The sequence below is a fragment of the Apteryx rowi genome, unplaced genomic scaffold (assembly GCF_003343035.1).
Source record: "Apteryx rowi isolate R43461 unplaced genomic scaffold, aptRow1 scaffold_453, whole genome shotgun sequence".
Lineage (NCBI taxonomy): Eukaryota > Metazoa > Chordata > Aves > Apterygiformes > Apterygidae > Apteryx > Apteryx rowi.
Window position 1 is genome coordinate 410023 of NW_020450709.1, and position 19585 is coordinate 429607.

At 34.3% G+C, this 19585-nt stretch overlaps 1 protein-coding gene across 28 annotated transcripts in view; it reads left to right on the forward strand.

Moving 5' to 3' along the window:
- MYCBP2 (MYC binding protein 2, E3 ubiquitin protein ligase) overlaps positions 1-19585 on the forward strand; it is a 218474-nt gene that overhangs the window by 142330 nt on the left and 56559 nt on the right. For 22 of the 28 annotated variants that reach the window (XM_026077432.1, XM_026077434.1, XM_026077441.1 and 19 more), the window contains 6 exons: positions 121-237; positions 1011-1151; positions 7150-7224; positions 9384-9608; positions 10519-10651; positions 15160-15285. In XM_026077432.1, coding sequence (XP_025933217.1) covers positions 121-237; positions 1011-1151; positions 7150-7224; positions 9384-9608; positions 10519-10651; positions 15160-15285 — 817 coding nt within the window. The remainder of the gene's footprint in view (positions 1-120; positions 238-1010; positions 1152-7149; positions 7225-9383; positions 9609-10518; positions 10652-15159; positions 15286-19585) is intronic. The other 6 variants (XM_026077438.1, XM_026077445.1, XM_026077440.1 and 3 more) reach the window with 5 other exon arrangements.

Sequence of the window (19585 nt, forward strand, 5' to 3'; positions counted from 1 at the left end):
CTCTTAAGACTGCCATTTCATCACTGTAGCATTTCAGAATCTGTTAAATCTATTTCTTTTTACGCTTTGAGAACTCTGTTCCAGTTTTTCTTCCTTACTGTCTTCCTTTGCTTCTCTTAGGTTCGCAAATTTGTGGCCAAGGACAGTGCAGGGCTTCGTATCCGTAGCCACCCTTCCCTTCAAAGTGAGCAGATAGGCATAGTGAAAGTCAATGGATCCATCACTTTCATTGACGAGGTAATTAATATGAAATTTCTGTTGAAAATTGGTCTAAGATGTAAAGTTAATCCATGCAAATAATGGCTTGATTTTTTCATGTTTAGATGTTGACATATATAATTTAAGAACATATTAGCTATAAATTGCAAAATTCTAAATATTTACCAATTTCATTTTTCAAGTTGTCATTTCCTTACTTATTTTAAAATCTGTGCAGCAAACTTTTGAGATTGTGACATGAGGAAACAAAATTCTTAGAGTTCATCTTAATATATTATCTCTAAGGACTTAGTTCTCCATGATTTACTATTTCAACAAAAATTCAAAAGTGTAGGTATCATTTACATTGTACCTTTCACTTACACTTCTGAAAGCTCACTATTACGTTAGACTATTGTGCATGTATTTTTCTTACAGTATAACTTCATATGCAAGGGATATTTTTGCACTATGCTAAATAAAAGCAGAAGTGGAAAAATCGAAAGTGGGGACAGTAAGCTTACGAAGGCTTAGCTTATTTCTTTCCTCTTTTCTCTCAAAGCAAATCTTGTTATTGCATGAGCTGATTTAAATTTAATTTCACACCTAGTCTGCTAAAAACACATGCCTCTGATTGCTCTGATATTCTGATTTTGTCAGTATTCCTCTTTACCTCTTCTTACATTCTGCACTATAGTTAAGAGCATTTCTCCCTTGCTATTACTGTCTGCTTGCTTAAAGGCTGTTAATCCTTACTAGCCACAAACAGTTACAGGAGGGCATGGCTCGTTTTTGTTGCTTGTTTCCCATAGATCCACAATGATGATGGTGTTTGGCTGAGGCTGAATGATGAGACAATAAAGAAGTATGTTCCTAACATGAATGGTTACACTGAAGCCTGGTGTCTCTCTTTTAACCAACATCTTGGCAAGAGCCTTCTGGTACCTGTTGACGTAAGTAAAAGGTGCCTTTGAAAAATATCCAAAGTACACTCTGTCCTCATTATAAGCCTTTCTTTAATTAAGGCTGCAAATGATTAGTCCTGAAGTAAAAAGTCTTTTAATCACTAAATACTGTCTTATATATGTGTTTGCCTTTTTGAGGGCTGTTGTGTAATGAGGGTGGAGTGTAGAAAGGTACAAGACTTTTTATGTTGAAGACTTCTCTTCTAGAAGAGAAACAAAAGTGTAAGGACCAGTATAATAGTGTATTAAAGTGTAATCATATTCAGTTATGGTCTGAACCAGTTGTTTCTAATGCAAGACCTCATTCTTCATAAAGCGGCCCATTGATGTAGTGATTTCGGAAGAGGCTTACTGCCAGAAGTTAATCCATGTAACTGATGCAATTTTTTTTAAACTTGAAAAAAATCCCTCAGATCTATTGTTTTTTCATAGATATCTTTTGTGAGTTTTACATTTGAATTCTTGAGTTATCAATTTATTACCTAATCAAAGAATCCTAAAGCATCAAGACCAAGTAACAATATTGAATTTGTAATAAGAGTAAGCATAATTTTTCTGGATAGCTTTAATGGTGATCACCATCACTACAATTCAAAGATTACATGTTTCCTGGTGACAAGGTATAGCAAAGAAGAAAAAGTAGTACATTAGCCAAATCAGTGTTTCTTAAAAATTGTTATGAAAGTTCAGCCCTTTCTGGCTCCTCTGTCTTTGTACATTCCCCAGAGGGGGCAGAAGCTCAGTTTCTACAGGGCAGAACGTGAGAACCAGATTAGTTGCTGCTACAAGTGTTTAGACTCAACTTTTCTTCTGACTGGAGTGAGCTACAGCCTGCAGTTAAAGACAGTTAACAAGTATTTGGCCAATTTAAACACCTGCAGCCACTAATTTCACRCTGTTTATGTTTCCCTATGGTAGAACTGAGATATTCCCAGTTCCAATGAAACTGAGCTGCTTGCCAGTAGCAAATCTGGCAATTCATATATGACCTGTGGCTGCAGCCTGGTATGCTGAGAAATACCAAGTTATATGAAGTCACCAGATCTTCCTATTCAGCTTCTTGTCCAGAAATTATTTGTTGATAGAATTCTATTTGGAGATTTCTTTCAGTAAAATCTTTATTTTGGAGAATTACTTTAATACTGCATTTGGGAAGCAAATTATTTCTATCCTCGGCCATCAGTTCCTCAGACACTATAGTGAAAGGCAGATAATTTTAGAATTTAGATTATTTTAGAATACACAAAAACATGGGAAAAAAAGTAAGCTTTGCTTAAAATCTTACTCATATTTTTGGTCTTAGAAATCAATACTCATTAGAAAATAGCTTTAGTATACTTCTGTGAAACACTAATGTTTGTATGCAACAGTTAAATTTTACCCATTCATCCATGATAAAAGTGAATTCACCCATGACTAAATATTTAACTTGGGTTAATAAACTAAAAATGGTTGGGTATTATATTTTGTGAGATTTTTTTCCTATTCCTGGTACTATTTTACTTGCTGAGAGCAAAATCTGGGGGCTCATGAGGTATTTTATATCGCTGGAACAGTAGTCATGTACATGGTTAGCAAGAATTTACTGGATGATATTTTTCAAATGACTCCAGTAAACATACTCTGTGCTCTCTGAGAATAGCTTGAAAGGAGTGGTTCATATAAAAAAAAAAAGAAAATGACCATTTAGTCTTGATAATGTAAGAGATTTCATTTGAATAAGTATGTTACGTACACTGCATTTAATTCTTATTTGTGCATAAAATTATAGTATGCATCTTTTTCATACATTTCGCTGTATGATTGCTTTTTAAAGTTCAGACAAAATATTACCATCTTTTGCTTCTTCTTAAAATGTATTGTGAGTTAGTTTTGATACCATTTGAGCTGTTATGAGCTGAGAGGTATTACTAGTTTTCTTTTAACTAATCAGTTACATTACATCCTCAATGGCAGAAGGTAAAAGTCACATGCCTTCTTAGCATCAGATCAGTGAGCAGCCAGTGGCCAACATTGCAAAAGTTTTATGAGAGCAGTTATAATGTGGCTATGCATAATACCAGATGTATTTTGATAGTTATATAATTCGAAATAAGTTTCAGATGGGAGGTTTCTGTGCATCTCGTCTTTTCAAATTTTTTGAAAGGACATAGAAAGGAAAAAGGAAAGAATGCTCTCTGACATTTTCTTCCTTTCTTAAAGACCACAAAATAAAAGTCAAGGTTCACTGGCTTACATTTGAATGCCCTTGTCTACTGCATGCTGTTATACCATAACGCACCACACAACCACACAACTTCATGAAATTCAGTGAACTCTTTTGTAAGCTCCTGATTTTTGTAACTCAGCTTAAAACTTGTTTTTCCTGATGAAGCTAGATCGCATGAAGTGATACCGTTTTCTTGGTAGAAAGTTTTAAAATAAAATCTCTTAAGGTAATTACTGAGTTGAGAATATTGAAAACATATATCTTTTATCCCTCTAAATTGTCTGAGAAAAGAACTGTGTTTTAAGTTGTCCAATTTGATAAATGCAGTCCTCTAGAGGTGAATGACCCATATGGCAAAGGATGTTCAATTAGGTAATAAATGCTAGAGGTTCTGTGGAACAAACTGAAATTATCTTTATCTGTGCATCCTTTTATGTTGATTTGGATTAGTGAATGACATTTTGACCAGAATGTAGTAAAAATTCTGTTAATATACAAGATTTTTGGAATCCAAAGCTGTCCTACCAGTGTTGGCTCCAGAAGAGGTAAACATACTGGAGAAGTCTCCTACATGACTGAAAATATATATGGAAAATCAAATGGCTGAATTAGTTGTGGTATTCCCTGTTCAAATTAACGTCTCTTTCAGTTACTTTTACAGTTACTTTTATTTGACTCCATTTTTATTTATCATGAGTGTGCAGACCTGGCAATGCCTATTAYGCTGCTTTTGGTTACATTTAGATGCATAAGCCTTTTGTCATCATCCCTTCAGTAAATAAAATCTCTCAGTACATTTTGTAAAATAGATTTAACGTATATTTTCTAGAGAAAGCTTTAAATATTCTATTTCATTAYTGTATCAAGTAAACAGTGAACAAAGAAAACAGTGGAGATTTTCAGAAGTGCTAATTTCAGCCTCTGGTCCTGTGTAGTGTATATATTGTGTTTGTTAATGTGTATAAATAAGTATAAAATGCAAAGCACTTTATGATAAAGCAAATATCTAGTAGCTTAGATCTCTGAAATGCACTGTTTCTATATATTTTGATCAAAGCTATTATATTTAAAGATGAAGCATCACAGGAAAGCAGAGATCCATTGTAATTGCCAAACTCTGCTTATTTTAGCTGTGGTCATTTACTTTGTAAGAAAAGCTGTATGGTCAGATCTGCTCCTTTTGTTGCTCTTGTCCTTCCATGAGGAATTGCCATGTAGTTATTGATCTAAAATTGTGAATATTATCTATTGTAGGTAATATGATCATGAGACTATGAGTTTATGCTAACCTTATTAGATTGTGATCTTGGATAAGCTACTTGCTTTCCTGGTAGTTAATTTTCTCTCCTTTTTGTGAGATTCAGGTAACCTTTTTTGAAAAATATTTGTAAAGTTCTGATGGAAGGTGTTACGTATACAGACAGATATGTATACMTGCTTACACATAGTATGTAGCAAAAAGTTACAGAAAGCATAGAACAATACACACTAGGGAGAAATAGTATTTTATTTTATTGGATGTTAATTTAAGCTATGTTTTGGTTAAGCTCTGGAACTTGACTTTTTAAAATCATATTCTGAATATGTTTCTGTTACTTATTTCAAATGTCAACCATTCTAATTACCAGGAATACTATACCSTGTGCACAGTTTTTATTGTTACATTCCCCAACCATTGTAGGCAACAGCATAGAGGAACTGCAGGTTTCTCAAGCCCTTACTGCAGGAAAAAATAACCCAAATAAACAGGCAGATTGCAGTGTTTGATCACAGAATCACAGAAGGCTTAATGTTATGTGGAAACATTGAAGCACAGCTACAGTAGACTTCCACAGTCATTTTAGGTATGATAGGGAACAACTGGAGAGTAAATAACTGTTGGGTGAAGTGTCAAGATGATTTTTTAAGATAAGCCTTACTGCTTTAAGAAAATAATATTAATTGAGATTTTAAATACTCATTTATTTTCTGCTAATTTTTGATGGTGAATTGTATTCAATTCTATGATTTCTGAAACTTAAGCTTTATTGGAAAAGACTATGAAATTAGGAATTCCAGAAATTATTTTTAATTTTTGGAAGGGAAGGCTGGAAATTAAAAAAAAAAAGAACTAAAACTACTGATGGTAGCATAAGGACTAAATATAGAAGCTTGGATATAGTAGTTTCTAATTCTCTAATTCTAAATAAATGCATGTACGATGTATTCCTCTAAACTTGTATATGTCATGCCAGGAAGACAGGGAGTTTTAAAAGTTGAAATAAACCATGAAATAAACTCTGATTAGCAAATGCAGGCTTTTTATAGTAATCACAGTTTTATGTCAAACTGATATGCTTTTACTTTGCCATCTTCATATTTAAAAACATGCCGTATCCCCCCACACACCCCAAAAAAAGGAAAAAAAACCCAAGCAGTTATCTMACTTGTCTATTAGTATATCTTTCAATTCCAGATAGATATACTGTGTTCTTAAGAAATTCTGGTGATTGACAATTTCTCTGTTCTTGTCAAAATTGTAAATTATTTGCATTACTAAACCTTGATGTAAGCAAAAGTTTTGCAAACAGTGCATAGCTAGATGATTTGCTTTTATCTTGAGATGGAGTTGCTTGTTTTTAACATATGTGAATGTTTTTTCAAGGAATATAGAAAAAGCATGCCAAGGTTCTCAATTTCTGGTTAAAGTGATTGATTTCCTTTTCTTTAACTACTGTTAAATTTTAATGTGACTGTTGTACAGGGATTTCACTTGGTTCCCTTGTCAAAATGGAGATAAGGGAATAAGATTTTGTTATGTCTTTTAATATAGATAAAATGGTAGCTTTGCCAGAGGTTTTCTGTTATGAATACTGATCATTAATACTACTATCTGTATTACTAATTCTTACATTTGACAGGAACAGTGGAAATTTCTTTGAAATGGATAGAAGCAAAAGTGATACTTCATGGAGAATAGATAGCTTTTTTGGTGTTCTCCAAGGGCTAATAAATGCTGTCCTGGCTGTTCTGTGGGAGGAAAAAGTATACAGAACATTGTTTATTTCTATTTTATGGGCAATTGATTATAAAATTCATGAATTCTCTTTCACAGCTCCACTTGGTTTATGATACTTCATAATAAACTAGCAAATGTATTGTATATTTTATAAAATTAATGAGATCTTAGTACTCGTTCTCCTTACAGCACTCTATTAAATTTTTGCTTCTGATAAAGAGTGCCATTTTGGTGTGCAAACTAGCAATATCGTTTTGTACAAGTGAGTTGCTTTCAGCTATACTGAGCTTAGCACTTCTGCATCTGTTCAGTACTGAATTGGTGACTAAAAGTCCAAGTGCAGTTGTCCTGCAATAATAATTGAAATTGTCTTTCAAAACAGTAGACTGTCTTGCTATAGACTGTCTTGCTATAAAACTATGGCTTGTACTGGAACAATTATTGTTCATTCTAACAGAAGTGTGGGATTCATCTTGCACAAAGTCTCAAGCTTTATGAGAAATGTCTGGCTCAATTCAGTAAATGGCATGACACACTACATTCATTTTGAGCTTTCGACATACTAAACTGCTTTTGTTTAATAGATGGTTTGCCATGGTGTGCGATGAACTCAGGTGACTCCATTAGAAAAAGCAAACTTTTCCCTTTTGCAAAACATTCTACCAGTAAAATTACTTGTGAAGAAAGTCTGCTTATACTATCTCTAGCTTCTTCCTCCAATGTTTCTTTGTTCCCTTTTCTTTGATGATATTTTGTCTTTTTTAAACTTTATTGCTCAGAATGTCTTTAATGCTAGCCAAGGAGTCAGGGATTTGGACTTTTTTTCATGGACTTCCAAAGCTTTACCCCCCAAGGTGAGTTAAATGTCAGGAACAGTCACATTGTATCTCTTGTTTTCAGAATGTACGTTATAACTCAACTTTACATTAAATATTCTTTGAGGTCTGTTTTACTTTGAAATTTTTTTACGGAAAATGGCAGATTTTCATAGCATGCTCTATCTGTATTTATTCCTTTACGATAAAGAAAAATACTAAGGGAGATTCTGAATTTTCATTAATTCATAAGTAGCACCCTCCTTTTTTTAATAAATGAAATGAGAAATTCAGAGGGATGGCCTAAAAGCATGATAAAGGCTTTCATTCTCTTTTTGACACAGAATGTACTAGTAAATTTTTTCTGTTTTTCAAGGGTAGATATTAAGTTACAGCATTTAATAACATGACAAATTCATATGAGTAAGCTCACAAATATTTAATAAATACTTGGCCCATTCTTAGTCTATTTTAAAATTATAGAATTATAGTAAAAAGTTGTTATATACAGTTAAGCAGATTAAATTCTCTGCAGAAGTGCTTTTCTAAATCTCTTTGCAACCCTGCAGTGATTTTGATGTCAGAGTTGTTTCTATAGAAACTTCATAAAGAAGGTTATACTCAGTGTTACACATTTTAGTTTAAAGGTTTAAAACAATTGTTTTTCACTGAATCTTCTTCTCCCAAATAGTGAACTACTTTGCTGCTATATCAAGATCTAGAAAATACTCGAGCTGTCTTTAGAGCACAAAGAAGTTTTTTTTCCTTAAACCAGTTTACCTTAGCTTGCATTAACTTGCTCTAAATTTACCTATTTGCAGAACAGATGCATTTTGTATAAAGGCTTGTTGGAAAGACTGCTCTAGTACTCTGGGCATGATGCACAGACTTGAATACCAAAAAGCTGAAAATATGATAATTAAAGAGAGCAAAGGAAATCATGTTAATTAAAAGGGAAATAACATAACTAGCAGATTGGTTTAAAACTGATGAGAGGAAGTTCTTTTTTACACAGCAGGTAGTGAACTCCTACAAGGTCTTGTTGCACGAGATTGTGGTGGCAAAAAGTATCRGCACGTTCAGAAAGGAATTAAACAAATTCATAGAAATCAGGTTCTTGACCAAACACTAAAAGAAAGAACATCCATAATGAAATGATTTAAAATGCTGGTGGTGTATAAGGGATGGACCACTAATGATGGCTTGCATGCTTTTTCTAAACAGCATCTCCAGCTGCTTTGTTGGAGACAATACAGTGGACTAAGCGAGCCACTGGCCTCACTCAGTAGGGCATTTCTCAGGTTCTTAACTTTCAGCTGTCTTTTAAAAACACATATGACTTGCAGTATAAGCATAATAGACCTCACTCCTGCTTCTCATTTGCTTTCTTCTGATCTGAATGTCCGTAACACTATTCCTTTCCCTCATATTTTCCTGTACAATAGACATTTTATTAAATTACAGCTGACTGCAAATCTATGTCACTAATTATCTTTTTTTTTTTTTGTAACTCCCATTTTTCATGGTAGGAAATGCAAAAGTGTGTTGTCATTTCAGATTTGGATTTATTTTTTAATCTGTAGTTGGTACCAAGTGAAATGAATTTACAGGCTGTTTTTATTGTCATAGTGAAAATAATAAACACACAGTACTAGTTATGCATGCATTTAAGAATCTGTGGTGTTGCTATTACTCTTTGTCATAATTTTACTCTATATTAGCAACATATTCTAAAACTGAAATCAAAAAAAGAAGCATTGTCATTTGGAAAGAGATAATATTTAAATTCCCTTTACATAGCCCCAGACTTTTTCTAGATTATTTCACAAATAGAGCAGGAATACTGAGTTGCTGTCCTGATAAATGTCAGTATGAGACAAGGTTCAGTGAAAGTGGTAGAGTAAATAATTTCTATCTAACTGCAGATATGAGGTATTGCGTATGTGTAAATGGTCTCCATTTTCACCACTCTTGTTTTAAGAGTAATTTGATTCTTTTCAATTAATTCCCAGTTTACTACTAGTTCAGTTGTTCCGTTTATCATTGCATGCTAAAATTGGCATTGTAAATAGTACCTCTTAGTTTTGGAATCTAGCTATTGTAGTCTTGAAAGAAGTATATCTTATCTGAAGAGTTCAATGGTGTTATTAACAGGTTTCATTCTGTTCTGTTTTGTTTTGCCTTTTTTAATTTTTCAGGAATCTAGATCTAATTCTGATGATTTTTTCAAAGACCTAAATTCACACTGCCCACAGGAAGCAGTGGTGCAAGAACAAGATATGCCATTCCTTCGAGGTGGTCCTGGAGTGTACAAGGTAGTGAAGACTGGCCCATCAGGTCACAACATCAGAAGCTGCCCTAACCTTAGAGGTATCCCAATTGGAATGTTAGTTCTGGGAAACAAAGTCAAGGCAGTGGGCGAGGTATGGATCCTTGTAGCTTCAGTTCATGTCTTCATAGATACCAGTATATAACATAGTAAACTCAACAAAAGAATCTGCCCCTATACAGGTTTGCTTTTCCAACCCTCATGATAAATACTAACTTTTGAACTTGATTTATGTTATAAATACTAATGCAATTCTGTCTTTTGCCTTTTAGATATGTGTGCATTGATTGGAATAACATTAAAGTTGTACTGCAGTTACATACGTTTGTTTATATATTTCTGTTATATATTTCAGTATTCCTTACCAAATAATGTTTCCTGTTTTACTTTTCAATCAATGCTTTGAAAGAATTTTGTTTCATTGAAAAATTTTTTTTCTAGGGCCTAACTAATTAAAAAATGATTCTGTTTCTCTGTATTGATTCAGTTGTTCAGTTGCTGAACCATTGTTACTGTTCTAGTTGTCCAGCCGTGGTGTTTTATGGTTAAGAAGGGCTAAAGGATGTAGTGTGTCATGCTATTTCCTAAATAACGTCAGGAACAAAATTAGTACACATATGAACATTTCGTATGGAACTAGGTGTTATAACTTTTTTGTTGCAGCCACAAAAAAAAAAAGCATACCATGTTGACTGTCTCCTTCAAGTTCTTATTTAAGCTTTTTTGGATGTTCCAAAATTGTGGTGTTGGTGTTTTGCTTTTACCAAACATAAGCAGGTCTAATATTTTTGAAATACTCCTAATTGTAAATGTGCCGTAAATGGTTTTGGTCTTTCAGTCTACCTCAGCCTGTGGCCTTGATTTAAGAAACTTTTTTATTAATGTTTTCTTTGTAATATAAAGATTGCATATTTTTCAGATACTGAAACATGTTGCTGAATCATGCTACTGAATTATCTGGAAAGTCAGTAAATTGTGCTTTTGTGTGTGTGTGTGTGCATCAGGTGACTAATTCAGAAGGTACCTGGGTGCAAATGGATAAGAACAGCATGGTAGAGTTCTGTGAAAGTGATGAAGGCGAGGCATGGTCGTTAGCTAGAGACAGAGGTGGAAACCAGTACCTTCGACATGAAGATGGCAAGTTTGTTTTTTTTTTTTTTAATAACTTAGAAAAATTTTATAAGCAAACTAGACAGGAAAAAAGCCTAAGGAAGGAACTGAATTTTAAAGAGGTATAACAATTATTCATACTTTTTCATTTGAATTACTTTGCATAGTTGAACTTCAAATCTGTTTTTAAATACATTCCTCAAATGTCTGTTTTTTAAAATATTTCCCAATGTTTTCTTTTGTGCTAGTTATGGATCATAATTTTGTCCTTCTTTCTTTCAGCTTTAGAGATAATTTTCAAATAAGTAATTGTGTATTGCTTTGTTATTTTCTTTAGTCTGTTTTGTGTTTCTGTGAAAAGCAGAACAGAATCAATTACTTATGTCACTTTTGATTGTGTTAATTTTGTTAATTCTGCCACATAGCATCATATTAAAAACCTGTTACAGGTTTTTAAACACTGTATTTAAAATTAACACCAAATTATTTAATTATTTGAGCTGACAAAGTATGATTTCATTCTGTTAAGATGCAGAATTTCTGTCCTGATAATTCACATTCAGATTAGGCAAGACCTTAATATAATAAAAGGAAACATTAGCAAAATCTTAGTACACTTAAAAATACTTAGTTTTTTTGATTTGTTTTCTTAAATCATCCTTCTTGTTGATCTCCCTCCAAACAGGCTGTCATTGCTGATCTAAAATATCTTCTTTTCACCCTAAATGCCTCATGTGAATACCCTGAGGTTTCCTGAAACTGTTATTGTCATTTCCTTAACAGATGGTCCTGGACCTTCTGGATGGGTTCTCCTGTGCAAGATTATGAGCTACCTATATTTCCTCAAAAGATGGGACTGGGAGTGCTCTGTCAGTATCTATACTAGCCAATCAGTATCACTACTATCCGGCAAATCATAGAATAGTTTAGTTTGGAAGGAACCTCTGGAGGTCTAGTCCAATGTCCCTCTCAGTGCAGATCCAGCTAGATGAGGTTGCTCAGACCCTTGTCTAGTCAAGTTTTCAATATCTCCGAGAATGGAGATTTTGCAGCCTCTCTGGGCAGCCTGTTCCAGTGTTTGACCCATGTTCATGGAAAAATTTTCCTAATGCCTAATCACGTTTTCCCATGCTGTAACCTTTGTTTGTTGTCTCTTGTCCTGTCACTGTGAATCTCTGAGAAAAGTCTGGCTTCATCTTCTCTGAACGTTCCTGTTAGAGAGACAGTTGAAGAGAGCAACAAGATCTCCCTTTAGCTTTCTCTTCTTAAGTCTGAACAAACCCAGTTCTCTCAGCTTCTAAGACATTATGTGCTCCAGTCCTCTGACCATCTTGGTGGCCCCTGTTGGATTCATTTACAGGATGTCAGTGCCTGTCTTGTGATGGGAATCCCAAAACTGGACRCAGCTTTCCAGATGTCCAGTGTGTCCCTCTTGTCTTTCAAATGTCTAGTAGAAGTTACTATGGATCTTCATCGGCATGCTTTTGTTAAATGTTTTATTAAACGTTTCTGTCTGAGAATGCCTGTAAGGTTCTTCTCTTGATCAATTTTTGTGGAGTTCCCTATGAGATGGGTTTGTTTTAGCTCACTTAGTTTCCTCAAGGCTATTATTCTTTTTTTCTTTAGCGTATATTTCTCTGTTTTCTGAATAAATTCTTCTCTCTCTGTTTGTGGAATCTGGCTACCACATCCATTTGTCTAAAGCTGTCTTCATGAAGAACTTCCACCTCAGCAGTTATATTCTCCTTGTGCTTTTAGGTCGTACTTACAGTCAGTCTCTTACTTGTTCATTATAATAGACTCTTTGCCCTGTTTCTGGCTTGGGCATTTTGTGTTGAAAATTATTTTACGTTTAGATGCTTTGATGAGTATCATCATGTTACAGTATTAAGGCAAAGAAATTCCTTGGTAATATTTAAGCATTTGTGTGAGCTGTTGCTTGACTTTAAGGTATAAAGCATTCTGTGAAGACAGAGGAAAAACAAGGGTGCTTTATAAAATGTATATATTGTGAACAAAAACTGGTTATTTAACACTTAGCACAGTATTTTTTTGGAGTCATAGATCTTCCATTTTTTAGTTTTGTCTGAGAATATCAAGTTCTGAAATTGAGTATTTATTAATCAGAACAGTATCTTACTGTTGAAAGCATGCATATTCAATAATATGGTTGTTAATTTTATCCTTTTTTCTGTCCTAAAATGAGACTGCTCACTTTTTTTAGTATAATCTCATTTCTCTGAAGTTAATAAACTTTTTCGTAATTTGTAGTCTAAATATTTTCATATTCAGGTTATGTGTACATGTAGTTGTGCAAAACTATCCATTCATGAGTATCCATTTTGAGGAATAGATAAAACTTGCATTTAAGTCACTTGACAATATTTAGCTTTTTCTGAGTAGTCTTTTCCAGCTTTAGTAATTTATCCTTTCATCCTTTCTCTATAGAAAATGATTTTTCAGATTTCTCATTCTTTACAACAGAATTCCCAAATTTGGAAGAATTTAAACCAGACCCTTGTTTGAAGGCCCAACTTCAAATTCTTGGTACTTAATACTGTTATTGAAGGACAATTTCAGTATGTCTTTGCTCTTGCAGAAGAACATGGAAATGGAAGCTCCAAACTTTGAGGACCAAACTATAACAGGATTTTTACAATCCAATGCATTGGGATATTATTTTAGTAATTTTCGTGAGTGACTCCAATGCCTGGTTTTATTCTTGTCTAGATGAGTCTTTGTTTTTATAATTAAGATAAAAACAGATGCCTCTTGTGCATTTAGCTAAGCAGTTTAAGAAGTTATCACTGCTATTACAGAGATATTTCAACCTATTCTATGTTCTGAGTCCATTTCAGTACCAAGCAAAACTAATGAGCTTAAGCCACAGCTGAAAATGATTTAAACTAATCTCTTTTATTTACCATGAAATGAATCAGAAACACTCACTGTCATCAGTTACAATGCTTTTACTGGAGGGAAATAACGAGCAGTTGGAGGAGCTCCAACTAGACCTGCAACTGGCTATATTTTTATCCACGAATTATACCATCATTCAGATTACTTTTGTATTTTTATTATTTAATTAAATGATAAGGAATTCTCAGAAAGATATAAAGTTTGTTTCAGAGACAAAGCAAAAGAGTCATACTAAGTGCCCAAATCTGTAGGCAGGTATCCAGATATTTTGGGGGAAACACTACAGCAAGATCTAGATTTACTTGTAATTCAGAAAGTACCAACATTTTTTTCTATCATTGGTTAAAGATAGGTTGGAAGCTCATTTTAAGTGCAGCATTTTATTACTGCTGTCTAATGAATATTCTAACCCCATCCTTCATTAAGTTCTAGTACTAGTTTTCCTGTATCAGAGAGAAATAAGATCAGCTTAACAAAGGAGAAAGTTATCAAGATGTGCAGGTTCTTTATTTACCACTTGCTTAGATTGTTGTTCTTATTTATAACGAAGTCAAAAAAGTGGTATGTGGGTGTGTGATGTTCTAAGCATCAATTTTTTTTTTTAATTTTTCTCTTGTAATTCTACATATGAAGAATGAAAACCAAGGATATTTTAGAGCYTTTCTTTTTTTAAATTGAATTTAAAATTCCAACCTTCTCACTGATAAAAACTTTTTGTTTTAATTTCTATATATGTGTATTATATCAAAGTACGTACTCTGAAGTGCAGATTTGGTCTGAAATGCAATTTTATTAAAATGGCACTTAGAAGAGTTGTGTTTTCCTAATTGTATCCATGTTCGTTTTAGTTTTTTTACAAGAGAAAAAGTTGTCCATACCAGCCTGAACTTTTAACATGTGTTTGGGGAGATTTCACATGAATTATTTTTTACAGATCGTCACTTGGAATAATGTTCCTAACTACATTAAGTCAGTGATGTCTCTCTAAATCCTTTATATTCAAGTGGATCCTGTCTCTTATTTATGTTAGCTCCTCTGTTGTTATGGGTATTCRAAAAGACCCCAGGCTTTTTGGGGTTGGCTTTTTTTTAGTATCATACAAAAGCAAAACTATAGTATGCAGTATATACAGAGAATAGATCTGTCAGGAAAGCAGTGAAAATGTCTTATATCCCATGAACAATTAAGGCGGTAACCATGATTAAAAATCTATTGGCTCTGAGTTTATTGTCACTCGGAAAACTCTCTTTCCTCCACCCTGCTTTGTCAAATGAATTTAACAATTGCTATCCAAAGAATAAACAATTGAATGGTGTGGTATTACTGGAAAATTAAGTATCAAGCTTGTTCAAAGCAGTATATGACAGCAAAGCTTACAACAACTCAGTCAAACATAAAATCAATTTGCATGGTATTAACCCCTTAACTTTTTTTGGTTTTAGAGCATGAGCTCTAAAGAGACGTGCTTTCCTTTCTGAAGAGAATTGGGTAGAATGGACGAGCGCTATCTATGGAAAAAAATTAAAAAATACTGCTCCTTTGCCTTGTGACTCATCTTTCSAATGTAAATCAGTTACTAAGAGAGTCTGATTCTGAAGTGATGGCTTTTTTTACAGAGCAAGTTCTTCTAGATCAGAACGTTCAGACTCCTCCTCCAAGTCCTTTTTCAATACAGGCTTTCAGTAAGGGGACAAGCTGTAGTAATGGACAAGGATTTGATTATGGCCTCGGAAATAACAAAGGTATGTTTTTACACTCAAACATTTTATAAAATAATGTTTTTCTTAATTTTGCATATGTATTTGTTACTCATTTCCCACTATTCTGCTGTATACTGTTAGCATTTGAGACATCATCAGATGTGCTCCAAAAGGCATAACCAGTAGCGCAATGAATTGCAAGGCATTTTACAATACATGTAGTTAGTAATGTTGTAATTGCTTTTTTGTCTGCTTTATACAGAGTATTTATACTGAGTGAAATTAAAAGGGATCAATAAATATCTGTATCTTACAGCTGAGCTTTCTGTAGTGGTAGGCACAAAATTATAATGCAGAAATGAAAAATATTTATTTCTAAAACAAGATGAGATAAATGTTGGATTTAGAAAATACTGGTTTAAAAAAAGATCAGAAAGATATATAAACATCTCTCATCTATCTGTCTTACCATTTTAAGTGCTTTTAATTTGATAACAAGATAAAAGATACTAATTGAGACTTAAGTTGTAAAACTAATTAGTTTTAGCCAGTGACCTTTCAACCACATAGATACCGGTTATAAATGCTGGGAAGTAAATAATACCCTATGTCACAAAATAATTCCTTCTTTTAAGCATGGTTTATTTCATTGCCAAGATATAAATATATATAGGCCATCACAGTAAACTCAGACTGCATGCCTTTTTCTTGTTCATTGAGTCGATCTAGAAGATACAGAAGGGACTTTTGCCAAGGCAGATGTCCTTGAGAAATATTACTGAAACATGGAGCTTTGCCAGTCTGCTCTTACATATCTGTGCTCTGCTCATGTCACTATGAGTGTGGACCTTAGGGGTGCTCTGTGTTTTTAATACCAACACATTTTATGGGTCATTTGCTGAATAAAATGACTTCATCTGCGACTTGTTTTAAAGGCAGAAAGATGAAGAGAAAATTTATTCCTAGATTTTCTTGTCAGTTATTTTCATAACGTGAAAGAGTTCTTTGTCATTTCAGTGTTTCACCACATACGGAAGTAGTTCATATTTGTGTACACATTGCTACAGGGAACCCTCTTTTTGGACAAAGGTTGGAAAAAGTTCAAGTGGTTTTCTTTTGTTTATAGGGTTTTTTTGTATCGTACTTTTTCCCAGTTCAGCCATGCTCATTTCAAAATAATGGCTGAATCATGAAAGCAGGAGTGCCTAAGGTGCTCGGCCTGTGAGGCAGTATTACAGCTTGTCTCAATGTCAACTGTGTAATAGTACAAAAGTATTGCCTATTCTTTTCCTGCAGTAAGATACTAGGAAAAGAATTGTTTTCTTGTATTGTCCAAAGATAAATTCTTGAAGATAAATATACCATACTAACAGGAATCCTAGTTTCTGAAGACATTGTGATTCCTTTCACTACATCCTATCTTAATCTCTAAGGTACTTATTTAGGGTGCTGCAGTTACAGAAAGTTTAGAAGGGAGTCCTGGCGTTGAATTCCGTATCGTTATACATTATGTATACATTATTCATATACATTATATATATACATTATTCTGTTGACATACCCTCAAAGTGTGATATTTAGTGTGGATGAAGAACTCAGCTAAATGGGTTTACTTATTGCATGTTACTGTAATTGCTTCTGAATTCCTCAAGAGTGGAGAGTTGTTGTCAGCTCTATGTGAAAGACTAGAAATATTTTCCCCCAAATAGAATTCTGTTGTATCATTATTGTGTATACCACCTTCTGTCTTGCATTCTCAGGTCTAAGAAGCTTTGAGTTTGGGGAATAGAAAGAACTGAAGGTGCAAGCACTGTCTGTTAGGAGAATTTTTGAATGAAGCACTTCTGTTGAAGATGCTTGTTTGTCAGAACTCTTCTTGTAGGGATGTGCTAGTTTCAATGAAAACTTAGTAACCATCTATGGACATTTCAGGCTGCTGGTCAAATATAAAGATCCCCATGGAGCAGATGTGTATTTACAGTATTGCCTGCAAGGCAGAAGATGTAGCTCTCACAATCATTCTGTTTGATTTAGCCATGTCTTCTGTATTCCAGTCTTCTACATTACCAGCAAGTTTTTAATATTCCTTGTGAACAACCCTGCCCCAATATGCATTTAGTTATTCTGAGCAGATAACTTTCAAGTTGTTCTTAGGGAAACTTCTCTTTGAAGTAATTACTCATTTTAGGAAATGGGCTTGTCACATGGAGGATAGTGCCCTCGTTATCCAGTGTATGCCAGTGTTCTTTCTGTTGTCCAGGTTAAAATTCATTTATATAAACTGGAACAATTGCAACGAAAAGGACTTCTGTGTATCTGTGCTTCTTTATATATGATATCATTTGGGGGCATTTTATAGTTTGAGAGAGGGTCTGCTTGGTCTCACAATCATGAGCTTTGCAGAAACTCCAGGATTACTTTACAGACGCTTCTGAGAGTAGCCTTTGTAATGTCAAACTGTTTAATTAGTTCCAGTTACAAGTAACTAGCCTTTCTTTACTGCAATTTTGAAAGTACTCTTCTAGAAAGAAGCAGAAGAAGATTTAGCTTGATATTCCAAGACTTATTAGACAGTTGAACAGTTGCCATTCTTTGTTCAGAGAAAGTGATTAACTGCAATAATAGATTATCTATATTAATTTCTAAAAATAATCAGCCAACAGAAATCCTATTTTATTGTGAATCCACAAATGTTAGAAGGAAACATTTTCCCTCTTTGTATTTAAAAAACATACTGGCTGATCTAGCCTTTATAGTGCTGGAATTCACTTGCCACTCTTGGGATATCATCATAAGTCACAAGGCTATGGCAGGAGTTCCTGGGTCTGGGCTCCTGGACAGGCATAGAAGGAAACTTCTTCTGACTGCTAGGCCTTGTACACTGCTGTAAAAATCATTACCCCGTCCTCCTCCACTGTACAGACGAACAGCGACAACACTGATTGTAGGGCTTATGTATGGGCACAGTAGATGATGTTCAGCTGTTAAGATTAGATGCTCTTCTAATGTTCCCTCTACCTACTCTAAGAAAACAGTAGGAAAAACAGAAGACTGATTAAAATCATTTCATGATTTTGGAATGTGGCCCATGAACATCTTTGTGCTTACATACAGTGTAGATCTGAATTGATTAGATATTCAGGAAGAAGGAATTACATTAATTGAATTTTTTTAATAATCAGTGATATCCAAAAATTTAATCTAAAACATTTTGGGGTCTGGTAATGATGTTCTTTTTCACTTTTATAGATACTAAATTTTATAACTGGTCTGAGAGCTTTAACAAATTTATAAAAATTGATCAAGAGATAAGGCTGGTTCACTCCTATAATTCTGCTTTATACACAGTGTGGAGGACTAAGCTACTGCATCTTGGGAAAAATAGTTCTCCATTGCTGTCGACTGCCAGCTGATAGAGCAAATCTGACTGTTGAAGCGAATGTGTGTCAAACACATGGATCTTATCACTATAATTCTCCTTTTGAATTATAAGAATTTGCATATTTTCTAGTAATGATGGTTGTCTTTAAATCAGGTAAAGAAGGAGTAGCCTTATAACAGTTTAAAATACAAAATATTGTATAGTGAGTGCTATATGTGGAATAATGGGATGACTGGGATAAATAAGCTAAGAGAAAAACAGGTGGCAGATAAAAGAAGATATCATAGGGTATTCTCAGGAATATAGTACAGGTATGCCCAGCACCATGGAATTAGATTACCTCTTGAGCTTTTTAGTTTTAGGTCAGCATCTGCTCTCCCTCATTCAGCTTGACTCCTTTAGCTCYAACAACCACAGATCTCCCTGTGATCCTCTGCCCTGCTTTGTGTTCTGAAARGAAGAGCTTATTTGTGTGGGTGCTGGGCCTGGATGAAGTCTGGTTTATGTCTGTTTTCATGACATGACTCTTTGAGCAGTAAGCCCTAATAGAGCTCTGGGGAAGGCAGGACAGTCGCACAAAAGGTGCTTTAGGTTTGCCAAGGTACTGAGCTGAAAGAGCCTCTGATGAACTGCCTCTACATTGTCAGCTGTGCTTTGTGCTCCCAGCTCTTCTGCAAAATGCAGTGAATAGCTACCTGAGCTGGTAAAGTTAGAACTAGAAGATGTGTAGATAACATTCAATTGAAGGTGCACAAAGCATGCTCTGAACGATGCCAGCACAAGTGTTTTTGTATGTACGGCATGTTCTTCTGCCAATGAACTGCCCACAGACAGTTGAGAGTTACTACTGGGCCTTGTTTTCTGATGCTGGTTCTTTCTCTGGTAGCTAGGGTGAGCTGGATCTACCTAGAAAAATTATGCAACTCTTGGCCTGAAATTAATTTTTTAAAGTTATGTTTA